Source organism: Symphalangus syndactylus, chromosome 9, assembly GCF_028878055.3.
Source record: "Symphalangus syndactylus isolate Jambi chromosome 9, NHGRI_mSymSyn1-v2.1_pri, whole genome shotgun sequence".
Classification (NCBI taxonomy): Eukaryota; Metazoa; Chordata; class Mammalia; order Primates; family Hylobatidae; genus Symphalangus; species Symphalangus syndactylus.
In genome coordinates, this window is record NC_072431.2 from 43,417,692 (window position 1) to 43,437,776 (window position 20,085).

The window sequence follows — 20,085 nt, forward strand, 5'->3', positions numbered from 1 at the left end:
ATTCCTAAATATCTTAGTGAAGGGAAAGTCTTTGAGGCCTTCTGGTCGAGCATTAGGTGGGAGGATGGGCACCAGGTTGCACATGATAAATCCAATTCAACCTTATGTCCTAAGCCTGTGGATTCCCTTCTCCATAGCATGCCAAGGAAGCTCTGGCATGGCATCCCCATTAAATGTAGACTACCATTGAGTCCAAGTTTTAGTTAATCCACCAAGAAAGATGTTAAAACCACCTCCAGTTGCATGAGCTAATACATTAAATCCAGAATCTGTACTAAATACACTCATATCCATGATTTAACCCAATCTAGTGTTGTATCTTCTTATGAAAAAGACCCTTAGAACGTACTCTCACATATGTTCCCCAGGTTTCTGTTGCTATATATTTATTAGCAAAGTCTTGAAATGTTTGGGGCATGCAAGTTAATTTTTCCCAGGTCATTATGCATACTTATCCACCTACAACATACTGAGATTTGGACCTGTCCAAACGTTCAGTGGTAAGAGCGGGTGATTGTAGTGCATCTTAAGGAAAATGAACATTCCCTTTCAAAGCATCTTCCCCAGATGAAGGTTTTCCAGCAATGGTCTAAATGCCTCATCACACACCCAATCTCTCAGAAATGGCTGGGCTATTTCAAAGCTGGAATAGTTCACTGAAGCCTCTGTTATGGTGCCAACTGGGAGACAACAGCTTAAAAGGATGATATTCTGTCTTACAGGATGTGGTACACGCTTTGAATTAGAGACCATGGTGGCATCTTCCCCATAATTAAAATATATGTGTCTGGAAATCAAGGCATGGAAGTAAAGGAGCAATCTGTCCTCAAAAGTAAATTCAAAATTTTACCTCTAGAGACAGAAGAATTTGCTAACAATTTAAAAATAGCTGTTTCCAGTTTCTAGTCCCACTTTCTCCTTATTACTACCAGGCAACAGGTTTCCAAAAAAATATTAACATCCAATTTTAGCTACCTAAAAATGTGAAGACCTTTACAGATGTTCAATTTTATATTATAAAATGGTAAACTTATAATAAAAGAGATGAGCAAAGGTTCCCAAAATGAGCAGTAGAGTGACTGGCAGTAAAATAAAAATAAAAAAAAATAGGAGGTCCAAACACAAAATGTTATGTAGTGTCCTAACTATGTTTTACTGATTTTTTGATAAGCTCTCTAGTTCATCCTCTTATTTGATCTAATAATCAGACAAGCAGTTCCCTGATGTTATAGGCAAATGAATTACCCTTAGAGTTTCCAAAGAAACGTTTGAGAAAACAATAGGGAAGAACTGCAGTAATCTGCTACTGCAGTGATGTGAAGACACACTGTTGAGGTTAAAAGTCAAAGGTCAAGTTGGTGTTATTCTCTTGGTCCTCCTGCAGTTGATTAAACAATATTACTTGAGATGAAAGCAATTAGTGAAAAGAATTATGATTACTTTATTAGCATTACTGAATAAATGTCTTTTCAGAATCCAAGTTATCACTCAAAAACATGTCATATTGCCCTAAAATTACTTATTCAATTTCTGGCCAGAGAGGATTTCTTTACAAGAAAGAGTTTCCTATTAAACTTCTCATTGAAGTTTAATCAATATGCTTCATCGATATGTGTCCCCTAAAGCAATCCTAGGATTTAGAAAAGGATCTAAGTATGTGGGCTTCTATGAGTAATATCTGAGTCTGAGTTTACTCAAAAGGTTGGTTTTCAGGCTGTTTCTTCTCTAATTCTAGAAAGCTCTAGAAGGCCATAGTAAATCCTCACAGAATACAACTAAAGCATAAAAATAACTTTCTAAGATTTATAATTAGCTGGAATAATTTTCTTTGGGATCTAATTCTTATTTACAAGTCATTTTAGAGACCCCAAATTAGGCAACAACATTGCAACATGACTAACACTGACTTCAGATTGGAAAAAAGCCATACATCTATTTAATAGGGAGTAAACAAGTTCTAGGGAAATATGTGAGAGAATAAATTAATAATATCATTTAGCAAGAAAAAAAAAGCTCAATAAATATTATAGCCTAGCTTAAAAAAGAAAAAAAGTATGTTTAGGCAATAGTCTTATCTCCTCACTGAAGGTATGTTAAGCTAAGATATAGCCAAAGCTATAGTAAACCAAGAAAAGCTCTTCTCTCCAGTGGAGAGAGGCAATGTTGCCTCTACAATCATGTGGTCACAGCGTGTATGGTAGAGTGGCAAGGCATCTTCTGTTCCCCTTAGTCCAAAGTATGCACCTTGGTTGATAAGCAGCTAGAAGAAAACCAAATAGATTTAGATCTGAACTTTTAAAAACAGGTTTATGCAAACAGGCATTCCCACATTGAGCTGGGACTATATACTGGTAAAACCAATCTTGAAGACAATTTAGCAATATATATCAAGGGTCTTATGAGTGTATATGTCCTTTGAATAGGATATTTCACTTTAGCTTAAGAAAATAATCAGATTTTTTTACAATAATGGACTTCATAGAAAAAAAAAAAACAGGAAATCATTTAAATGACCAAAAAAACTATTATAGCCTTTTTTCAAAACCATTAATGCTCAGTATCAGTAGGAAAAATCCAGATTACAAAAAAGTATGCCCACCATTTTCTATTTTGTAAGTCTGTGTATGTGTGTGTATGTGCATGTGAAAAAAATGCAGAAAGACTTAGAATAATTTTTCTAGAGTCTTTTTGTATTTTCAATATTTTCTAATTTTTTAAAAAAAAATTTATTAAAGGGATAGTTAGAGTGATCAACTACCTTAAAGAATATTATGAATTCATCGTTTAAAAAGGTGATTGAAAATAAGGCACTACTGTAGGGCTGTTCACATAGCATGTTTTTCTAAAATACACTCTTCCATCGTCTGTGGTAGCTACCTGAATTTCAGTGGGCCTAGCTCTAAAAAAGTTGACAAATTGTACCAATATGTGTTGCATCACCCCTTAATTATTTGTGCCAATTGATGGAAGCTGAAATGTGGAAAACATCAACCAGATAATTCAAAATTAATTTGTACTGAGACTTGGAATATGACCAGACACATGTGCTTAGACATGAATGTATTTCTCTTCTTCCCTCACTAACCTTCAGGCCTTGTCCTCACCACTTCTCGGTCTGGGTCCAACTCACAGCCTGGGGCCAGCATGGCAGCACTGGTGAAGTCCCTAGGAATAAAAAAAATGTTTGAGAAAAGAGTGGTGACAATGACTGGGCTCCGAATGGTGAACATTTACACGTGTAAATGCGGAAACACCCATATACGATCATCCACATATTAATTTTCCACCTAGACTCATTACTTTTCCATGACTCTGATGAAAAGCGGAGTTTTATTTGTGTAGAATCTTTCTGATTTGGTGATAGTGGTGACTGGAATAATAGTAAGAAAAGATATCTTGGCAGGACTGGCTACATCATTTAAGGGACCCAATGCAAAATGAAAATGCAGGCCCCGGCCGGGCGCGGTGGCTCACGCTTGTAATCCCAGCACTTTGGGAGGCCAAGGCGGGCGGATCACGAGGTCAGGATATCGAGACCACGGTGAAACCCCGTCTCTACTAAAAATACCACAAAAAAAATTAGCCGGGCGTGGTGGCGGGCGCCTGTAGTCCCAGCTACTCGGAGAGGCTGAGGCAGGAGAATGGCGTGAACCCGGGAGGCGGAGCTTGCAGTGAGCCGAGATTGCGCCACTGCCCTCCAGCCTGGGCGACAGAGCGAGACTCTGTCTCAAAAAAAAAAAAAAAAAAAGAAAATGCAGGCCCCTTGTTCTAAAATGATTAAGAATTTTAATACTGAGACAGCAGAGCATGAAACCAAGCTCAGAGCCCTTCTAAATTCAGGTCTCTGTGTGACTGTACTGGTCACGGGCCCATGAAGCCAGTCCTGAGTTTTAGAGTCAGGTAGATATGGGATCAAATTCTAGATTTTTTCATTTATAAGCTGAGTATCTTGGCTAAATTATTTAAACTTTCAAAGTTTCAGTTATGCAATCTTAAAATGAGAGTGATGTGAGTGTGGCATTATTCTCAAGATTGCTGTGAGGATTAAAATAGAGAGCATTCTATTAGGTGCATAGCATAGTGCCTGGCTCAGGGAGACTGTTCATCTTCTCTATATTGTATACTGCAGTTAGAGTTTGATATAGTTTGAATATTTGTCCCCTCCAAATCTCATGCTGAAATTTGATCCCCAGTGTTGGAGGTGGGGCCCAGAGAGAGGTGTTGGGATCATGAGGATGAATCCCTCACAAATGGCTTGGTGCCATTCTTGCGGGATTGAGTGAGTTCTCACTCTTAGTTCCTGTTAGATCTGTTAAGAGTCTGACACCTCCCTCCCCATGCCTCTTCCTCTCTCTCTCATTCTCTCTCTCTGTTCTTTCCCTTTACCATGTGATGCCTACTCTCCTCTGCGTTCCACCATGAGCGGAAGCTCCATGAAGCCCTCACCAGAAGCAGATGCTGGTGTCATGGTCATACAGCCTGCAGAGCCATGAGCCAGATAAACCTCTTACTTTTACAAATTACCCAGACTCAGGTATTCTTTTATAGCAAAATGAAACAGTCTAATAAAGAGCTCATATTCTAAAATGCAAACTTGAAAGTTTGATATGGTTTGGCTCTGTGTCCCCATCCAAATCTCATGTTGAATTGTGACGGTGTGTTGGAGGTGGGGCCTGGTGGGAGGTGATTGGATCATAGGGGTGGTTTCTGATGGTTTAGCACCATCTCCCTAGTACAGTCTCATGATAGAGTTCTCACAAGATCTGGTTGTTTGAAAGTGTGTAGCGCTTCCGCCTTTGCTCTCTCTCCATCTCCTGCTCCGCCATGGTGAATATATGCTTGCTTCTCCTTCGTCTTCCGCCATAATTTTAAGTTTCCTGAGGCCCCTCAGCCATGCTGCCTATACAGCCTGCAGAACTATGAGTATATTAAATCTCTTTTCTTCATAAATTAGCCAGTCTCAGGTAGTTCTTTATAACAGTGTAAGAACAGACTTAATAGAGTGTTTCTCCCTGATTTAAGATTATTTTTGGTTATCCATTATCTACGAAACAAAATGAAAATGCACATTATGACATATAAGGACCTTAACTATTCAGGTTTTATCAATCTCTCTAAAACTTGCCACCTACCACTCTCCCGTATGTTCAAAGTATAATTTGTATTTATTTTCACTTTTCCTTAAGAATCAGTAATTATAATAGACACAGATGACAAATAATAAATGCTTCCTTGTGCCAGGCACTGTGCTAATCATTCTGTGGGAGGGAATACTCATTCTCCACTCCTGCTGTTTCCTCCCATGAGAGGGAGCCGCATGAGCTGTGACATTCCTGGATACTTCCACCTCCTCATTTATCCTCCCCTGGCAAGGATAAGTTGAGAGAATCTGGGTATTTGTATTCCAGCCTCTTTCTCTTTTGGTAGCAAATCTCACAGGGAGCATGATTTTAGGCATGCTGTAAGCATAGTGGCAAAGACCTTTTCCCGGTGGAACAACCCATTGTCCAGGACTACCTGATACCAGTTGGTGAGCCTATTTCTGGTATTCAGCATCAGGAAGCCTAAGCTCTCCAGTGTCAGCTTTATTAATGATAATGGTCTCCTGCCTGCGTTACTCTTGTCTGTTTCTAAATTGGTTCAGAACTTGGGTGGGGAAAATGGGTATTATTTACTGAGGATACATAAGTATCCCAACAAAGTCTATATTCATTGTCTCCTTTATACCTCAGAGCTACCATATGAGGTAAGCATATCTATCATCCAATTTTTATAGGTAAGGAAAGTAAGGATTAGCAATCAGTAAGTGGCATAATCAAGATCTAAACAGTTCTATCCGATGTCACCGATTATGCCCTTACATTTTCCCATTTTGTTTTTGCGTGAAGGTTGAATAATAAACTGATAAGAACATTCAAAATTTGAGTTCATGTTGAAAAAAAAAGCTAACACAGTATTATATGCAGTGTACTTATATTCTATCTGGCAGAAAAGTTAGCCAAGCTAAACTTAAATTCAGCACATGCTGAATTTTATTTTAGGGAGAACAAGCTGCAATCATAATAAAGAACTGTATTTACAGCTAACAGCAATACCCACGTTTCTCTATAGGTCTTACACTACAATCTGAAATTGCATTTCATGATTTACAAGGTCTGAGACATAAACAGTAAAAGGTATGTTTCTGGGAATTTTCTCATTAACAGCCACAAAACAAGCAATTTTGTGTGGAATTGCTTTGTTCACCTTTTCTCAAATATGTGCAAGATCTCTCTTTGATGTTGAATCCATTCTGATTTGAACATCTCAATATTTTCGATGTTCCATGAACTCCTCCACACCCCGCCTGTCTCTGGGAAGCTCTGACCTCCCTACCTACTTGGTGAAAAGAAGGAAATTTAGAACATTTGAGCTCGCGGGTTGCCTACTTACGACTACCCAAAGAATGAGCTCTGCTTACCCCTGTTCCCTCGTAGGTACATGAATGAGTCATCAAAAATTCACTAATAGTTGATTAATGCAGTTGTGATAGTATGAAAAACAACAAAAGGAGTGCAGTGCTGAAGAAATTCTAGATCTTGCAGATTTAATGCATCCACTTATATCCATAACTCAATCCCTTTTCATATGACACTAGTTATTGTTGTTATTGTCTTCCATAACCATTCCTACCACGACTCCATTCCAGGGCATACTCTCTTCTTCTTGTCACAAGAGCATCAACACTCTGCAGTCTTTTCTTCTTTATCATATCTTCATCCCTCCGTACTTTGCTCACCAAGATGTGTTTTTCCATCTGTCATATTTGTCTAATCCTGTTGATTTAATGCACTATATTTCTACCAAGAAAACAGTACATACAAAATACTCCCAAGCATCTAACTACTTTTAAAAATATAGATCTTTCTACATTACCCATATATATTGCCTGACTTGGCATCTCTATTTTCATATAGTGCTCAGCACTCCTGATTAATTGTCTGTTTAATATTTTATCCAAAATTGCACTAGAAAACCAAGAAAACAGGACAAAGGAATGTCATTTGTACTTTTTGTAATCTTCATTATTTACCAAATGTATTTTTCCTATAACTACCTTTGTAGCACTTCAAGATATGCCTAACAGGCACTGTTAGCTCTTTTACAGGCCTGTGGATAATGGAAAGTATGGAGAATCCTGGCTTGGAAAGGCAATAAATAAGGTTATTTTGACACTACTCTCTATTGGAGGAATTGTGATTGTTTTTGTTTTTGTTTCTGTTTTGAGAGAAGAAGCTTGCCTAATGGCAATCCATAAGACATTCTGGAGAACAGTTATAGATTCAATACGTGAGTTTTAGTCGACTTGGATGTAGCACCTTGTTAACAAAAAGGCTTCACTTTTATTGCCTCACTGATATTCACATAATCTGCTGACATAGTGCTATGGTCTGAGTGTGTGTATACCCCCAAAATTCGTATATTGAAACTTAGTTCTCAAGGTGATGGTGTTAAGAGGTGGGGCCTTTGGGAGGTGATTAAATCGTGAGGGCTCTGCCCTCAAGAATGATGTTAGGTACCCTCTTAAAAGGCCTTGAGTAAGTGAAGGTTGGCTCTCTTGTTCTTCCACCTCCCACCCCATGATATTGCAGATTTCACAACAGCAAGGCACCATCTTGGGGGCAGAGAGCAGCTCTCCAAACATCAATGCTAGCACCTTGATCTTGGGCTTCTCAGCTTCCATAATTGTAAGAAACCAATTTCTTTTCTTTATAAGTTACCCAGCCTAAGGCATTTTGTTATGGCAGCACAAACAGACTAAGACATAGAGAGTTCATGTTGGACACTTTTTAAAAAAATTTACGAAGAACTTGAGGCACTGAGAGGCAAATGACTGGCTCAAGAACATGCAAAGCATGATCAAGTAATTTTGAGGTATACATTTTTAATTCAAACTCCCTTGGTAATCTGATGGTGAAAAGAATTTTCAGTTTTCAAATTTCCTAGACTACATGCAGCAGAGAACTCAGGAGCATGGCACCAACTTATTTTGTCTTATGTAGAAAGATATATGACTTGAGGTTGAGAATTCCATATCAGAATCTACAGGCCTTTTCCCCTGCCCAGTAGAGTTTAGTTACCTACCTTCAATCTCTGCCAACAGCAATCCTCTACCCCTCTGGTTTAAGCAGGCTGTTCTAAATAGTTGTCGGTGGTTACCATAGTAACAGACGCTTAGGTTTCAGCTTCGAATGCCCCTTTTAATGAGGCAATTTCAAGAATATTTGTGATAAATTACCAGACCACAGACTTAACTGCAGGGAGTTTTGCTTAGGAAAATCTAATAAAAAGACAGCAGAAAGAATGAGCAATAAATGCAACAGAGAAAATGGGGCCAGATTTGGAGGGGCAAATGGAAGAGATGCCAGATCTGACTACCAAAAGCCAAATCAGAATCAATTCAAACCAGAGCTTTAAATTATAAATGGTCCCTGAAGGGCTTCCTGACATGCTGAGCCAAGATTCCTTGGGAGGAGGAATGGTAAAGTGAGAGGCGGTGAGGGCAAGAGTTGAGTATGTCCTGCAGAAGGCTGTGTATTTTAAAGCTTCCATTTTCTATTTTATCATTAACTATAGTGGCTAAATCAGAAACAGTCTTCTTTTGTTTCTCCATTTCTCCATGTATGAGACCAAGGGACATTGCCACCTGGAGAGGACATAATGAACTAAAATGTGGACTTTCACCTAAGTGAATTTCACAGCAACCTAGGTTATCCACATTTCCCAAAGACATACCTGTCTTGATAATGGTCCGGGATTCTGTTATTAATCTCTTATCCATTGTACCCATTAAAAATTTCACAGAAGGATAAATGTACTTAAACACATTGCTACACTATTGTGTGGAAAGAAACATCTCCTAATTGCCCAAAGGAAGACATGTCATTCATCCTTGTTATGATTGAATCTAAAAACTATGCCTCCGCTATATAAAATAGCTTCAGTTTATACTTGGTTGAAGGCAAGAGGGCAGCCTAAAAGAGCTTTCACTTACACTGTAAGTGCCTTGCCAGGCTCCCTAGGTCCCTTCAGGAACATCTTACTCTTGCTGCTCACGGAAAGCACCAGAGAACAGATGCATTACAGTTTGTGACAGGAGAACAGCCTGTGGATTCCGCCTACTCCCTCCAGTCCATCTGGGAGGTGGGTGAGACAGGGAGCCCACAGAGAGGGGGGCTCTCCTGGGAATCCCTCAGGGTACATGGCTATTGGTGCTTTATTTTCAGTAGATGGCACTGTGTCTATTGAGATAAGCAAAGGGAGATTCTAGATGGGAAATTTAATTGTTTCTAGAGAAAGCACAAGGCATGTGAGAATGCACCGTATTTTTTTTTTTTTTTTGCCTTAGTTACATGATAACGCAAATACTATTCAGTATTCAGGTTATATTATCTTTGGAGCCCATGGAATTTTATGATTTATTATTCTGGCTCCATCTTAGGTCTGTGGTGAAGCCCATGGCCCTCCTATACAGTATATACTTGGAATAAGAATAAATCATTCTGAATGTTCACCTCTGTTACCCAACACATACAGCAGCACCTATACTCCATCTGTGCCCTGGATCCCCACCTGTGCACTGGCTCTCTCCCTTTTTCCCAGACAGGAAACTCTGACACTTCAGTTCCTGCCTGGAACCCAGGAGTTTTCACACCCCAAGAATGAGAAAACCAGAACAGTTTCTTGCACACTGGTGGTCCTGTGCAGCAGACGTTCTCCTTTGTCCATCCATCCTTTTTCTTTTCTAATAGACGTCTAGTTATTTTTTTTCCTCTCTTCTGAGTATTTCCAGGAAAGTAAACTCTAGCACCAGAAGATGAATCAATTTTATTTATTTTTTTATTATACTTTAAGTCTGGGATACATGTGCAGAACGTGCAGGTTTGTTACATAGGTATATACGTGCCATGGTGGTTTGCTGCACCCATCAACCCATCATCTACATTAGGTATTTCTCCTAATGCTACCCCTCCCCAGCCCCCTACCCCCGACAGGCCCTGGTATGTGATGTTCCCCTCCCTGTGTCCATGTGTTCTCATGAACCAATTTTATTTTAAGCCATATGTAGTCTTTTAAATGGGAGGAGAGAACCTCAAGTATGTTTCATAGAAAATGAACTGTAGATACAGGATGGAAGATGGAGTACATATGTGCCAAACACTAGGTGATGCACTTAATATAAAACTCTTTTATTCCTTATGATAACCTTGAGATAGATATTTTGCTACCTGTCTTACAGATGAGCAAATGGAAGTTCAGAAAGTTTAAATAATCTACCTAAAATCATCCTCAATATTGACTGGGCATATAATGAGATTCTAAACTTTTGAGTAGTTTGCTAGAATACTTCTGGAAAGGGACTTGCATGGAGAAACTTATTTCTGTCCGTTGACATTATCTTCTGAATATGACCCCTGGAACCGCAGCAGTCATCTTGAGACAATTATGGAAGCACACCTGATAGAACAAGATAAAAGTCCAAAGACAACAGAGCAGAATGATAGAAAGAACCTGGAACCTTGATGATACCTTTTGAGTTGCTGATTTAATCAACCTTCAAACTTCAGATGTATGTTTTAGCCACTTTGAGATATGTCTTCTATTACTCATAGCCTGAAATACCCTAAACAATACTGCCTAAACACTCTAGCCATAGATGACTAGAAAATGTATTAGTGCCTGAGCCATAGGCAGCCATCCATAGGATGACTGCTGAGGAGGTAGGATATGAGAGTTCACTCCTCCAGGAATCCATAGTGGATAATATCTAATGAAACCAATCAGATCGTTTCTAGGGGCATCTGAATAAGTCAGCGTTTTCCCTGTCTCCTCAGGAAACTTGCTCCATGAGTTAACCCATCTCTCCTGTGTCTTCAATGTTTTTTCCTTAAACTAACACTTTTTTTTCTTTTCTTGAGACAGAGTCTCACTTTGTCACACAGGCTGGAGTGCAATGGTGCAGTCATGGCTCACTGCAGCCTCGACCTCCTCTCGGGCTCACATGATCCTCCCATGCTAATCTCTTAAATAGCTGGGACTACAGGCATGTACCACCATGCCTGGCTAAGTTTTTGACTTTTTTTTGTACAGATGAGTTATCACTGTGTTTCCCAGGCTGGTCTTGAACTCCTGGTCTCAAGCTGTCATCCTGCCTCAGCCTCTCAAAGTGCTGGGATTATAAGCATGAGGCACCACCTAACTAACCCCTTCTTAAATACCGTTTAAGTTTTTCCTATTAAAAACAAACAAAACATCCTTTGTCAAATACAGAACTTCTTCCAATACCACTCGAAATAGCTCCTCTCTTTCCCAGTCCACTTCTTAAAATAGATGTCTCCAGTTTCTATCCTTCAAGTCACTCTTCAACCCATTGCAATTTACACCTGCAGTTCCCCAACAGGACAGCTGCTCTTACGGACATTACAAAACAGTAAGAAAATAGGTTGTCAATTGCTGAGTAACACACTACCTCAAAACTTAGTCATTTAAAACAACAGACACCATTGATTATCTGTCACGATTCTGTGGGTTGACAAGGCTCAGTTATACAATTCCTCTGTTCTGCACAGAACTGCAGTCACCTGGAGGCTTGACTGAGCTGGAACATCCACTATGGCTCATTGACATAGCTGGCAGATGGTGTTTGCTTTTGGTTGGGAACTCAGCTAGAAGTTAGTCCTTCTCCTCCTGGCCTCTCTACATGTGGGCTTCTCTCAACATGATGGCTGAGTTTCAAGAGGAACAATTTCAACCTTGTGAAAATAGAAGCTGCTCAGCCTCAGAAATTAAAGAACCTCATTTCTGCCACATTGATCAGTACAAGTCCAATCCAGTCCAGATTCAACAGAAAGCAAATAGACTTCATTTCTTGATAGGGAGAACAGCAAATAATTTACAGCTATCTTTAATGTACCACAGTTATTAACGAATTTCTTTATTGTTAAATCTAATGAAAACATTGTAGTCATTTTCTGTGGCACTTTGATTCCAGAAATACTTTCTTCCTTCCACTTTCATGACAACACACTCTCCTGCTTGTCCAGGTACTTCTAGGGCTTCTCCTTCTCTTTTTTTGGGAAGAATCTTTTCCTCAAACTCAAATATTACTGTTCCTTGGAATTCCATCCTTCTTCTATTATCACTATATTCACTCTTACTGGGTATTCTGATAAACTTACTAGGCTTCCATTACTATCTACATACTAATCACTCAAATCTGTACTATACTCACAGTTCATATTGCTCATTTTAGTTTCAAATCTAGATATTGCACTTTTTATTGATCATCTCTAGTCTCCATTTGAATATCCAACAAGTATCACAAATTCAAAAGGTCTAAAACTGAGCTTGTTGCATTTTCTCCCAAAGCTCCTATTTCGACGTTATCTGTTTCTACGAATAGCACCATATCCCTTCAGTTACATGATGCAGAAAGCTAAACATTTTTCTTCTTCTATTTTCTTCAACCCTACATTCAGTCACCACAGCTAGTTAATATTATATCTTTAACATTTTTCAAATTTGTTGTCAGCCTCTGTTCTCTAACACTTCAGTATTGAACTCCAGTTTAGACTACTATCATCTTTTATCTGTTTACTCCAGCATCTTGTATCAGTCTTCTTACCTCCACACTGGCCTCCTCTTTTTTTTTTTTTTTTTTTTTTTTTTTGAGACGGAGTCTCGCTCTGTCGCCCAGGCTGGAGTGCAGTGGCACAATCTCGGCTCACTGCAAGCTCCGCCTCCCGGGTTCACGCCATTCTCCTGCCTCAGCCTCTCCGAGTAGCTGGGACTACAGGCGCCCGCCACCACGCCCGGCTAATTTTTTTGTATTTTTAGTAGAGACGGGGTTTCACCGTGGTCTCGATCTCCTGACCTCGTGATCCGCCCGCCTCGGCCTCCCAAAGTGCTGGGATTACAAGCGTGAGCCACCGCGCCCGGACTGGCCTCCTCTTTAATCCATTTTTCACACTGTCAGAGTGAAGTTTTTAATGGTAAAATCGGATTACATTGTGCTCAATTCAGCAACACATATACTAAAATTAGAACAGTTCAGAGAACACTAGTATGGCCCTTGTGCAAGGATGACTTAAGATTTGCAAAGCATTTCGTATTTTTTCTGTATCCAAGGGCACACGATGTACTGGAGATGATCGGTAAAGAGTAGGATATCTAAATTTGGAATTATGCATTATAATTTGCATGACAATAACAACAAAAAATGAGGTGAAAGGGGATGGGCTATATGGGAACAAAGTTGTGTATATTATTGTAATTAAGTTGGCATTAACTTGACATAGATTGTTATAAATTATGATGTTGTTGTAATTCTAACAGCAACCCTTGATGATTAATTTTATATGTCAACTTGACTGGCCTAAGGAATGCCCAGATAGCTGGTAAAGAATCATTTATGGGTGTGTCTGTGAAGGTGTTTCTTGACAAGGTTAGTATTTGAATCAACAGACTGAGCAAAGAAGATCCACCCTCATCAATGTGGGTGGACAGAATCTAATCTGTTGAAGGCATGAATCAAATAAAAAGGCAGAAGAAGGGTTAATTTTTTCTCTCTTCTTGAATTGGGACATTCAGCTTCTCCTGCCCTCAGATATTGAAACTACTGGTTCTTGGGCTTTTGGACTTCAGGACCTCCAACCCCTCCAAGTTCTCAGGAAATGGAGTTCCACCAGTGTACACCCCACACCAGGATCAAAGTTTTCAGGACTGGGACTTATGTCATCAGGTAGTCTTGTTCTCAGGCGTTTGAACTTAAATTATACCACTGACTTTCCTGGTTTCCCAGGAAATAGGCAGACAGTATATCAGTGGACTTCTTGGCCTCCACAGTTCCATGAGTCAATCCCTATAATAAATCTCCTCCTACATATCTCTATATAGCCCATTGTTTCTGTTTCTCTGGAGAACCCTGGCTAACATACACCCACTAAGAAAACAATTCAAAAATAGTACAACAGAACACTAGGTAGAGTTCTAAGGTTTTTTACTCTAGTTCTTGGTGCCTGGATGGCTCCCCAACCCACACAAGACCTGGGAGAATTTGCTGCCCTGAAGAGAAGGACATAGGCCTGGCTGGTTTTGCCAGCTGATGATTGTAGAGCCCTAGAGCATTGAATGAACATAGGTGGTAGCCAGGGAGTGGTTACAGCAGGCCTTGGGCCAGACCCAGTGCTGTTCTTGCTTTAGGTCTGACCCAGCACAGTCCTAAGGGTGGTGGCCACAGGGGTGCATGTGTCACTCCATCCCCAGCTCTAGGTGGCTCAGAACAGAGAAAGAGAGACTCTCTTTGTTTGGGAAAACATAAAGGAAGAGAAGAAGAGTCTCTGCCTAGTAATACAGAGAATTCTTCCAGATCTTGTCCAAGAACATCAAGGTAGTACCTCTATGAGTCTGCAAGAACCAGAGCATTACTGCCTCCTAAAGCAGATACAGCTTAGATCACAAAACCCTAGTCCTTTCAAATAGCTGGAAAGCCTCCCCAAGAAAGATGGTTATGAATAAGCCCAGACTGTGAAGACTGCAATAAATACCTAACTCTTCAATATCCAGACTCAGAAGATCTACAAGTATTAAGATGATCCAGGAAAACATGATCTCACCAAAAGAAGTAAATAAGGCATGTGGGACCAATCCTGAAGAAACAGAGATATTGACCGTTCAGACAGAATTCCAAATAGCTAAGGAATTCAGAATTCTATCAGATAAATCTAACAAAGAGATTGAAATAATTAGAATAAATAGAAATCCTGGAATGAAAAATGCAATTGACATACTGAAGAATGCATCAGAGTCTTTTAATACATCATTGATCATGCAGAATAAAGAATTAGTGAGGCTGAAGATAGGCTATTTGAAAATACATAGAAGAGACAAAAGAAAAAAGAACAAAAAACAATGAGGCATACCTACAGAATCTAGAAAATAGCTTCAAAAGGGAAAAGCTGAGAGTTATTGGTCTTAAAGAGGAGGTAAAGAAAGAGATAGGGATAGAAAGTTTAGTCAAAGGGATAATAACAGAACTTTCAAAACCTAGAAAGATATCAATATCCAAGTATAAGAAAGTTATAGAACACCAAGCAGATTTAATGCAAAGAAGACTACCTCAAGATATTTAATAATCAAACTCCCAAAGGTCAAAGATGAAGAAAGGATCCTAAAAGCAGCAAGAGAAAAGAAACAAATAACATACAATGAAGCTCTAGTACATCTGACAGGAGACTTTTCAGTGTAAAACCTTAGAGGCTAGAAGAGAGTGGCATGACATATTTAAAGTGCTGAAGAGAACAAATTCTTACCCTAGAATAGTATATCCCGCAAAATTGCCCTTCAAACATGAAGGAGAAATAAAGACTTTCCCAGACAAAGAAAAGCCAAGTGATTTCATCAACACCAGACCTGTCCTACAAGAAATGCTAAAGGGAGTACTTCATTCAGAAAGAAAAGGATGTTAATGAGCAAGAAGAAATCATCTAAAGTACAAAACTCACTGGTGATAGTCAGTACACAGAAAAACACAGATTAGTATAACACTGTAACTGTGGTGTGTAAACTACTTTTATCTTAAGTAGAAAGATAAACAGTGAACCAATCAAAAATAATAACTACAACGTTTTAAGACATAGTACAGTAAGATATAAATAGCAACAACAAAAAGTTAAAAAGCAAGGGGATGAAGTTAAGACATAGTATATTAGTTTTCTTTTGGCTTGTTTGTTTATGCAAACTGTCAAGTTGTTATCAGTTTAAAATAATGGGTTATAAGATAGTATTTGCAAGCCTCATGATAATCTCAAATTGAAAAAATACAGTAAGTACACAAAAAATAAAAAGCAAGAAATGAAATCATATCACCAGAGAAAATAAACTTCACTAAAAGGAAGACAAGAAAGAAAGGAGGAAGAGAAAACCACAAAATAACCTGAAAACAAATAACAAAATGGCAGGAATAAGTCCTTACTTATCAATAATAACACTGCATGTAAATGGATTAAACTCTCCAATTAAACAACATAGAGTAACTGAATGGATTAAAAATAAACAAATAAAACTAGGCCCATTAATCTGTTGCCTACAAGAAATGCACTTCACCTACAAACACACACATAGAATGCAAATAGAGGGCTGGAAAAAATGTATTTCACGCCAATGGAAACCAAATAAGAGCAAAAGTAGCTATACTTATATCAGACAAAATAGATTTCAAGACAAAAACTATAAAAGACAAAGAAGGTCACTATATAATGATAAAGCGGTGAAATCAGCAAGAGAATATAACAATTTGAAATAGATATGCACCCAACACTGGAGCACACAGAAATATAAAGCAAATATTATCAGAGCTAAAGAGAGAGAGAGACTCCAATACAGTAGTAAGTGGAGATTTCACCACCCCACTTTCAGCATTGAACAGATCTTTCAGAGAGAAAATCTACAATGAAACATTGGGCCATGGCCCAAAGAAACATTGTACTATATGCCAAATGGATCTAGTAGATATTTACAGAACATTTCATCCAATGGCTACATAATACACATTCTTTTCCTCAGTACATGGATTATTCTCAGGGATAAACTATATGTTAGGTCACTATATGTTAGGTCACAAAACAAGTCTTAAAATACTCAAAATAATTGAAATAATATCAAACATCCTCTCTGACCACAACAGAATCATACTGGAAATCAATAAAAAGGGCCGGGCACGGTGGTTCACACCTGTAATCCCAGCAGTTTGGGAGGCCGAGGCGGGTGGATCATGAGGTCAGGAGATCAAGACCATCCTGGCTAACATGGTGAAACCCCGTCTCTACTAAAAATAAAAAAAATTAGCCGGGCGTTGTGGCAGGTGCCTGTAATTCCAGCTACTCGGAGGCTGAGGCAGTAGAATGGTGTGAACCTGGGAGGCGGAGCTTGCAGTGAGCCGAGATCGTGCCACTGCACTCCAGCCTGGGCAACAGAGCGAGACTCCATCTCAAAAATAACAATAATAATAATAATAAATAAAAGGAAGAATTTTGGAAACTATACAAATACATGTTTAGTGTTTGTATGTGTATTAGTCCATTTTCATGCTGCTGATAAAGACAGACCTGAGACTGGTCAATTTACAAAAGAAAGAAATTTAATGGGCCAGGCACAGTGGCTCACGCCTATAATCCCAGCATTTTGGGAGGCTGAGGTGGGCGGTTCACAAGTTCAGGAGATTGAGACCATCCTGGTCAACATGGTGAAACTCTGTCTCTACTAAAAATACAAAAATTAGTTGGGTGCAGCAGTGTGTGCCTGTAATCCCAGCTACTTGGGAGGCTGAGGCAGGAGAAACTCTTGAACCCAGGAGGCGGAGGTTGCAGTGAGCTGAGATCATGCCACTGCACTCCAGCCTGGTGACAGAGCTAGACTCCATCTCAAAAAAAAACAAAAAACAAAAAAAACAAAGAGGTTTAATGGACTTATAGTTCCACATGGCTAGGGAGGCCTTGCAATCATGGTGGAGGGCAAGGAGGAGCAAGTCATGTCTTACATGGAGGGCAGCAGGCAAAAAGAGAGAAGTTGTGTATAGAAACTCCCCCTTATAAAACCATCAGAGCTCATGAGATTTATTCACTATCATGAGAACAGCATGGGAAAGACCTGCCCCATGATTCAATTACCTCCCATGGAGTCCCTGTCACAACACATGGGAATTCAAGATGAGATTTGGGTGGGGGCACAGCCAAACCATATCATTCTATCCCTGGCCCCTCCCAAATCTCATGTCCTCACATTTCAAAACCAATCATGCCTTCCCTACAGTCCCCCAAAGTCTTAACTCATTTCAGCTTTAACTCAAAAGTCCATAGTCTAAAGCCTCATCTGAGACAAGGCAATGTCTTCCACCTATGAGCCTGTAAAATCAAAACAAGCTGGTTACTTCCTAGATACAGTAGGGTACAGGCATTGGGTAAATACACCCATTCCAAATGGAAGAAATTGGCCAACACTAAGGGGCTACAGGCTCCATGCAAGTCTGAAATCCAGCAGGGCAGCCAAATCTTAAAGTTTCAAAATGATCTCCTTTGAATCCATGTCTCTCATCCAGGTCATACTGATGCAAGAGGTGGGTTTCCATGGTCTTGGGCAGCTCTGCTCCTGTGGCTTTGCAGGGTACAGCCTTTCTCCCAGCTGCTTTCACAGACTGGTGTTGAGTGTATGTGGGTTTTCCAGGCATATGGTGCAAGCTGTCAGTGGATCTACCATTCTGGAGTCTGGAGGATGGTGGCCCTCTTCTCACAGTTCCACTAGGTGGTGCCCAGGTAGGGACTCTGTGTGGGAGCTCTGAGCCCACATTTCCCTTCTGCACTGCCCTAGCAGAGGTTCTCCATGAGGGCCTCACCTCTTCAACAAACTTCTTCCTGGGCATCCAGGTGTTTCCATACATCCTCTGAAACCTAGATGGAGGTTCCCAAACCCCAATTCTTGACTTCTGTGCACTCAGACTCAATACTATGTGGAAGCTGCCAGGGCTTGAGGCTTGAACCCTCTGAAGCCACGGCCCAATCTCTATGTTGTCCCCTTTCAGCCATGGCTGGAGTGCCTCGGATGCAGGGCACCAAGTCCCTAGACAGCACACAGCACGGGACCCTGGGCTTGGCCCACAAAACCATTTCTTCCTCCTAGGCCTCCAGGCCTGTGATGGAAGGGGCTGCTGCAAAAGTCTCTGAGATGCCCTGGAGATATTTTCCCCATTGTCTTGGGGATTAACACTGGGCTCCTTGTTACTAATGCAAATTTCTGCAGGCATCTTGAATTTCTCCTTAGAAAATGAGTTTTTCTTTTCTATTGCATTGTCAGGCTGCAAATTTTCTGGACTTTTATGCTCTGTTTCCCTTTTAAAACTGAATGCCTTTGACAGCACCCAAGTCACCTCTTGAATGCTTTGCTGCTTAGAAATTTCTTCTGCCAGATACCTTAAGTCATCTCTCTCAAGTTCAAAGTTCCACAAATGTCTAGGGCTGGGGCAAAATGCCACCAGTCTCTTTGCTAAAACATAACAAGAGTCACTTTGCTCCAGTTCCCAACAAGTTTCTCATCTCCATCTAAGACCACCTCAGCCTAGATTTTATTGTTCATATCATTATCCGAATTTTGGACAAAGCCATTCAACAAGTCTCTAGGGAGTTCCAAACTTTCCCACATTTTCCTGTTTTCTTCTGAGCCCTCCAAACTTTTCCAACCTCTGCCTAGTTACCCAGTTCCAAAGTTGCTTCCCCATTTTTGGGTATCATTTCAGCAGCACCTTACTCTACTGGTACAAATTTACTGTGATCGTTCATTTTCATGCTGCTAATAGAGACATACCCAAGACTGGCCAATTTACAAAAGAAAGAGATTTATTGGACTTACAGTTCCACGTGGATTGGGAGGCTTCACAATCGTCATGGAAGGCAAGGAGGAGCAAGTCCCATCTTACATGGATGGCAGCAGGCAAAGAGAGAAAGCTTGTGCAGGGAAATTCCCCCTTATAAAACCATCAGATCTCATGAGACTTATTCACTATTGTGAGAACAGCACAAGGAAGACCTGCCCCCATGATTGAATTACTTCCCATGGGGTCCCTCCCACATCATGTGGGAATTCAAGATGAGATTTGGGTGGGGACACAGCCAAACAAGGTCAACGTGGAAATTAAACAATATGCTTCTGAATGACCAGTGGGTCAATGAAAGAATTACAAAGGAAATTAAAAAATTTCTTCCAACACATGCTAATGGAAACACAACATACCAAAACCTATGGGATACAGCAAAAGCAGTACTAAGAGGAAAGTTTATAGCTATAAATGCCCACATTGAAAAAAGAAAAAACATCAAATAAACAACCTAACAATGCATCTTAAAGAACTAGAAAATCAAGAGCAAACCAAATCCAAAATTAACAGGAGAAATAAAAAAGATCAGAGCAGAAATAAATAAAATTACAATGAAGAAAACAATACAAAAGATCAACGAAACAAAAAGTTGGTTTTTTTAAGTTAAATGAAATGGACAAGAC

At 39.8% G+C, this 20,085-nt stretch overlaps 1 protein-coding gene and 1 non-coding gene across 2 annotated transcripts in view; one reads left to right on the forward strand and one right to left on the reverse strand.

Moving 5' to 3' along the window:
* Window positions 1–20,085, reverse strand: part of UPP2 (uridine phosphorylase 2) — a 263,171-nt gene that overhangs the window by 140,111 nt on the left and 102,975 nt on the right. The window contains exon 3 of the mRNA XM_063646019.1: window positions 3,086–3,165. Coding sequence (XP_063502089.1) covers window positions 3,086–3,165 — 80 coding nt within the window. The remainder of the gene's footprint in view (window positions 1–3,085; window positions 3,166–20,085) is intronic.
* On the forward strand, window positions 13,050–13,156 carry LOC129490846 (U6 spliceosomal RNA). Its single transcript, XR_008660334.1, has one exon. It is a non-coding gene; the product is annotated as a U6 spliceosomal RNA (small nuclear RNA).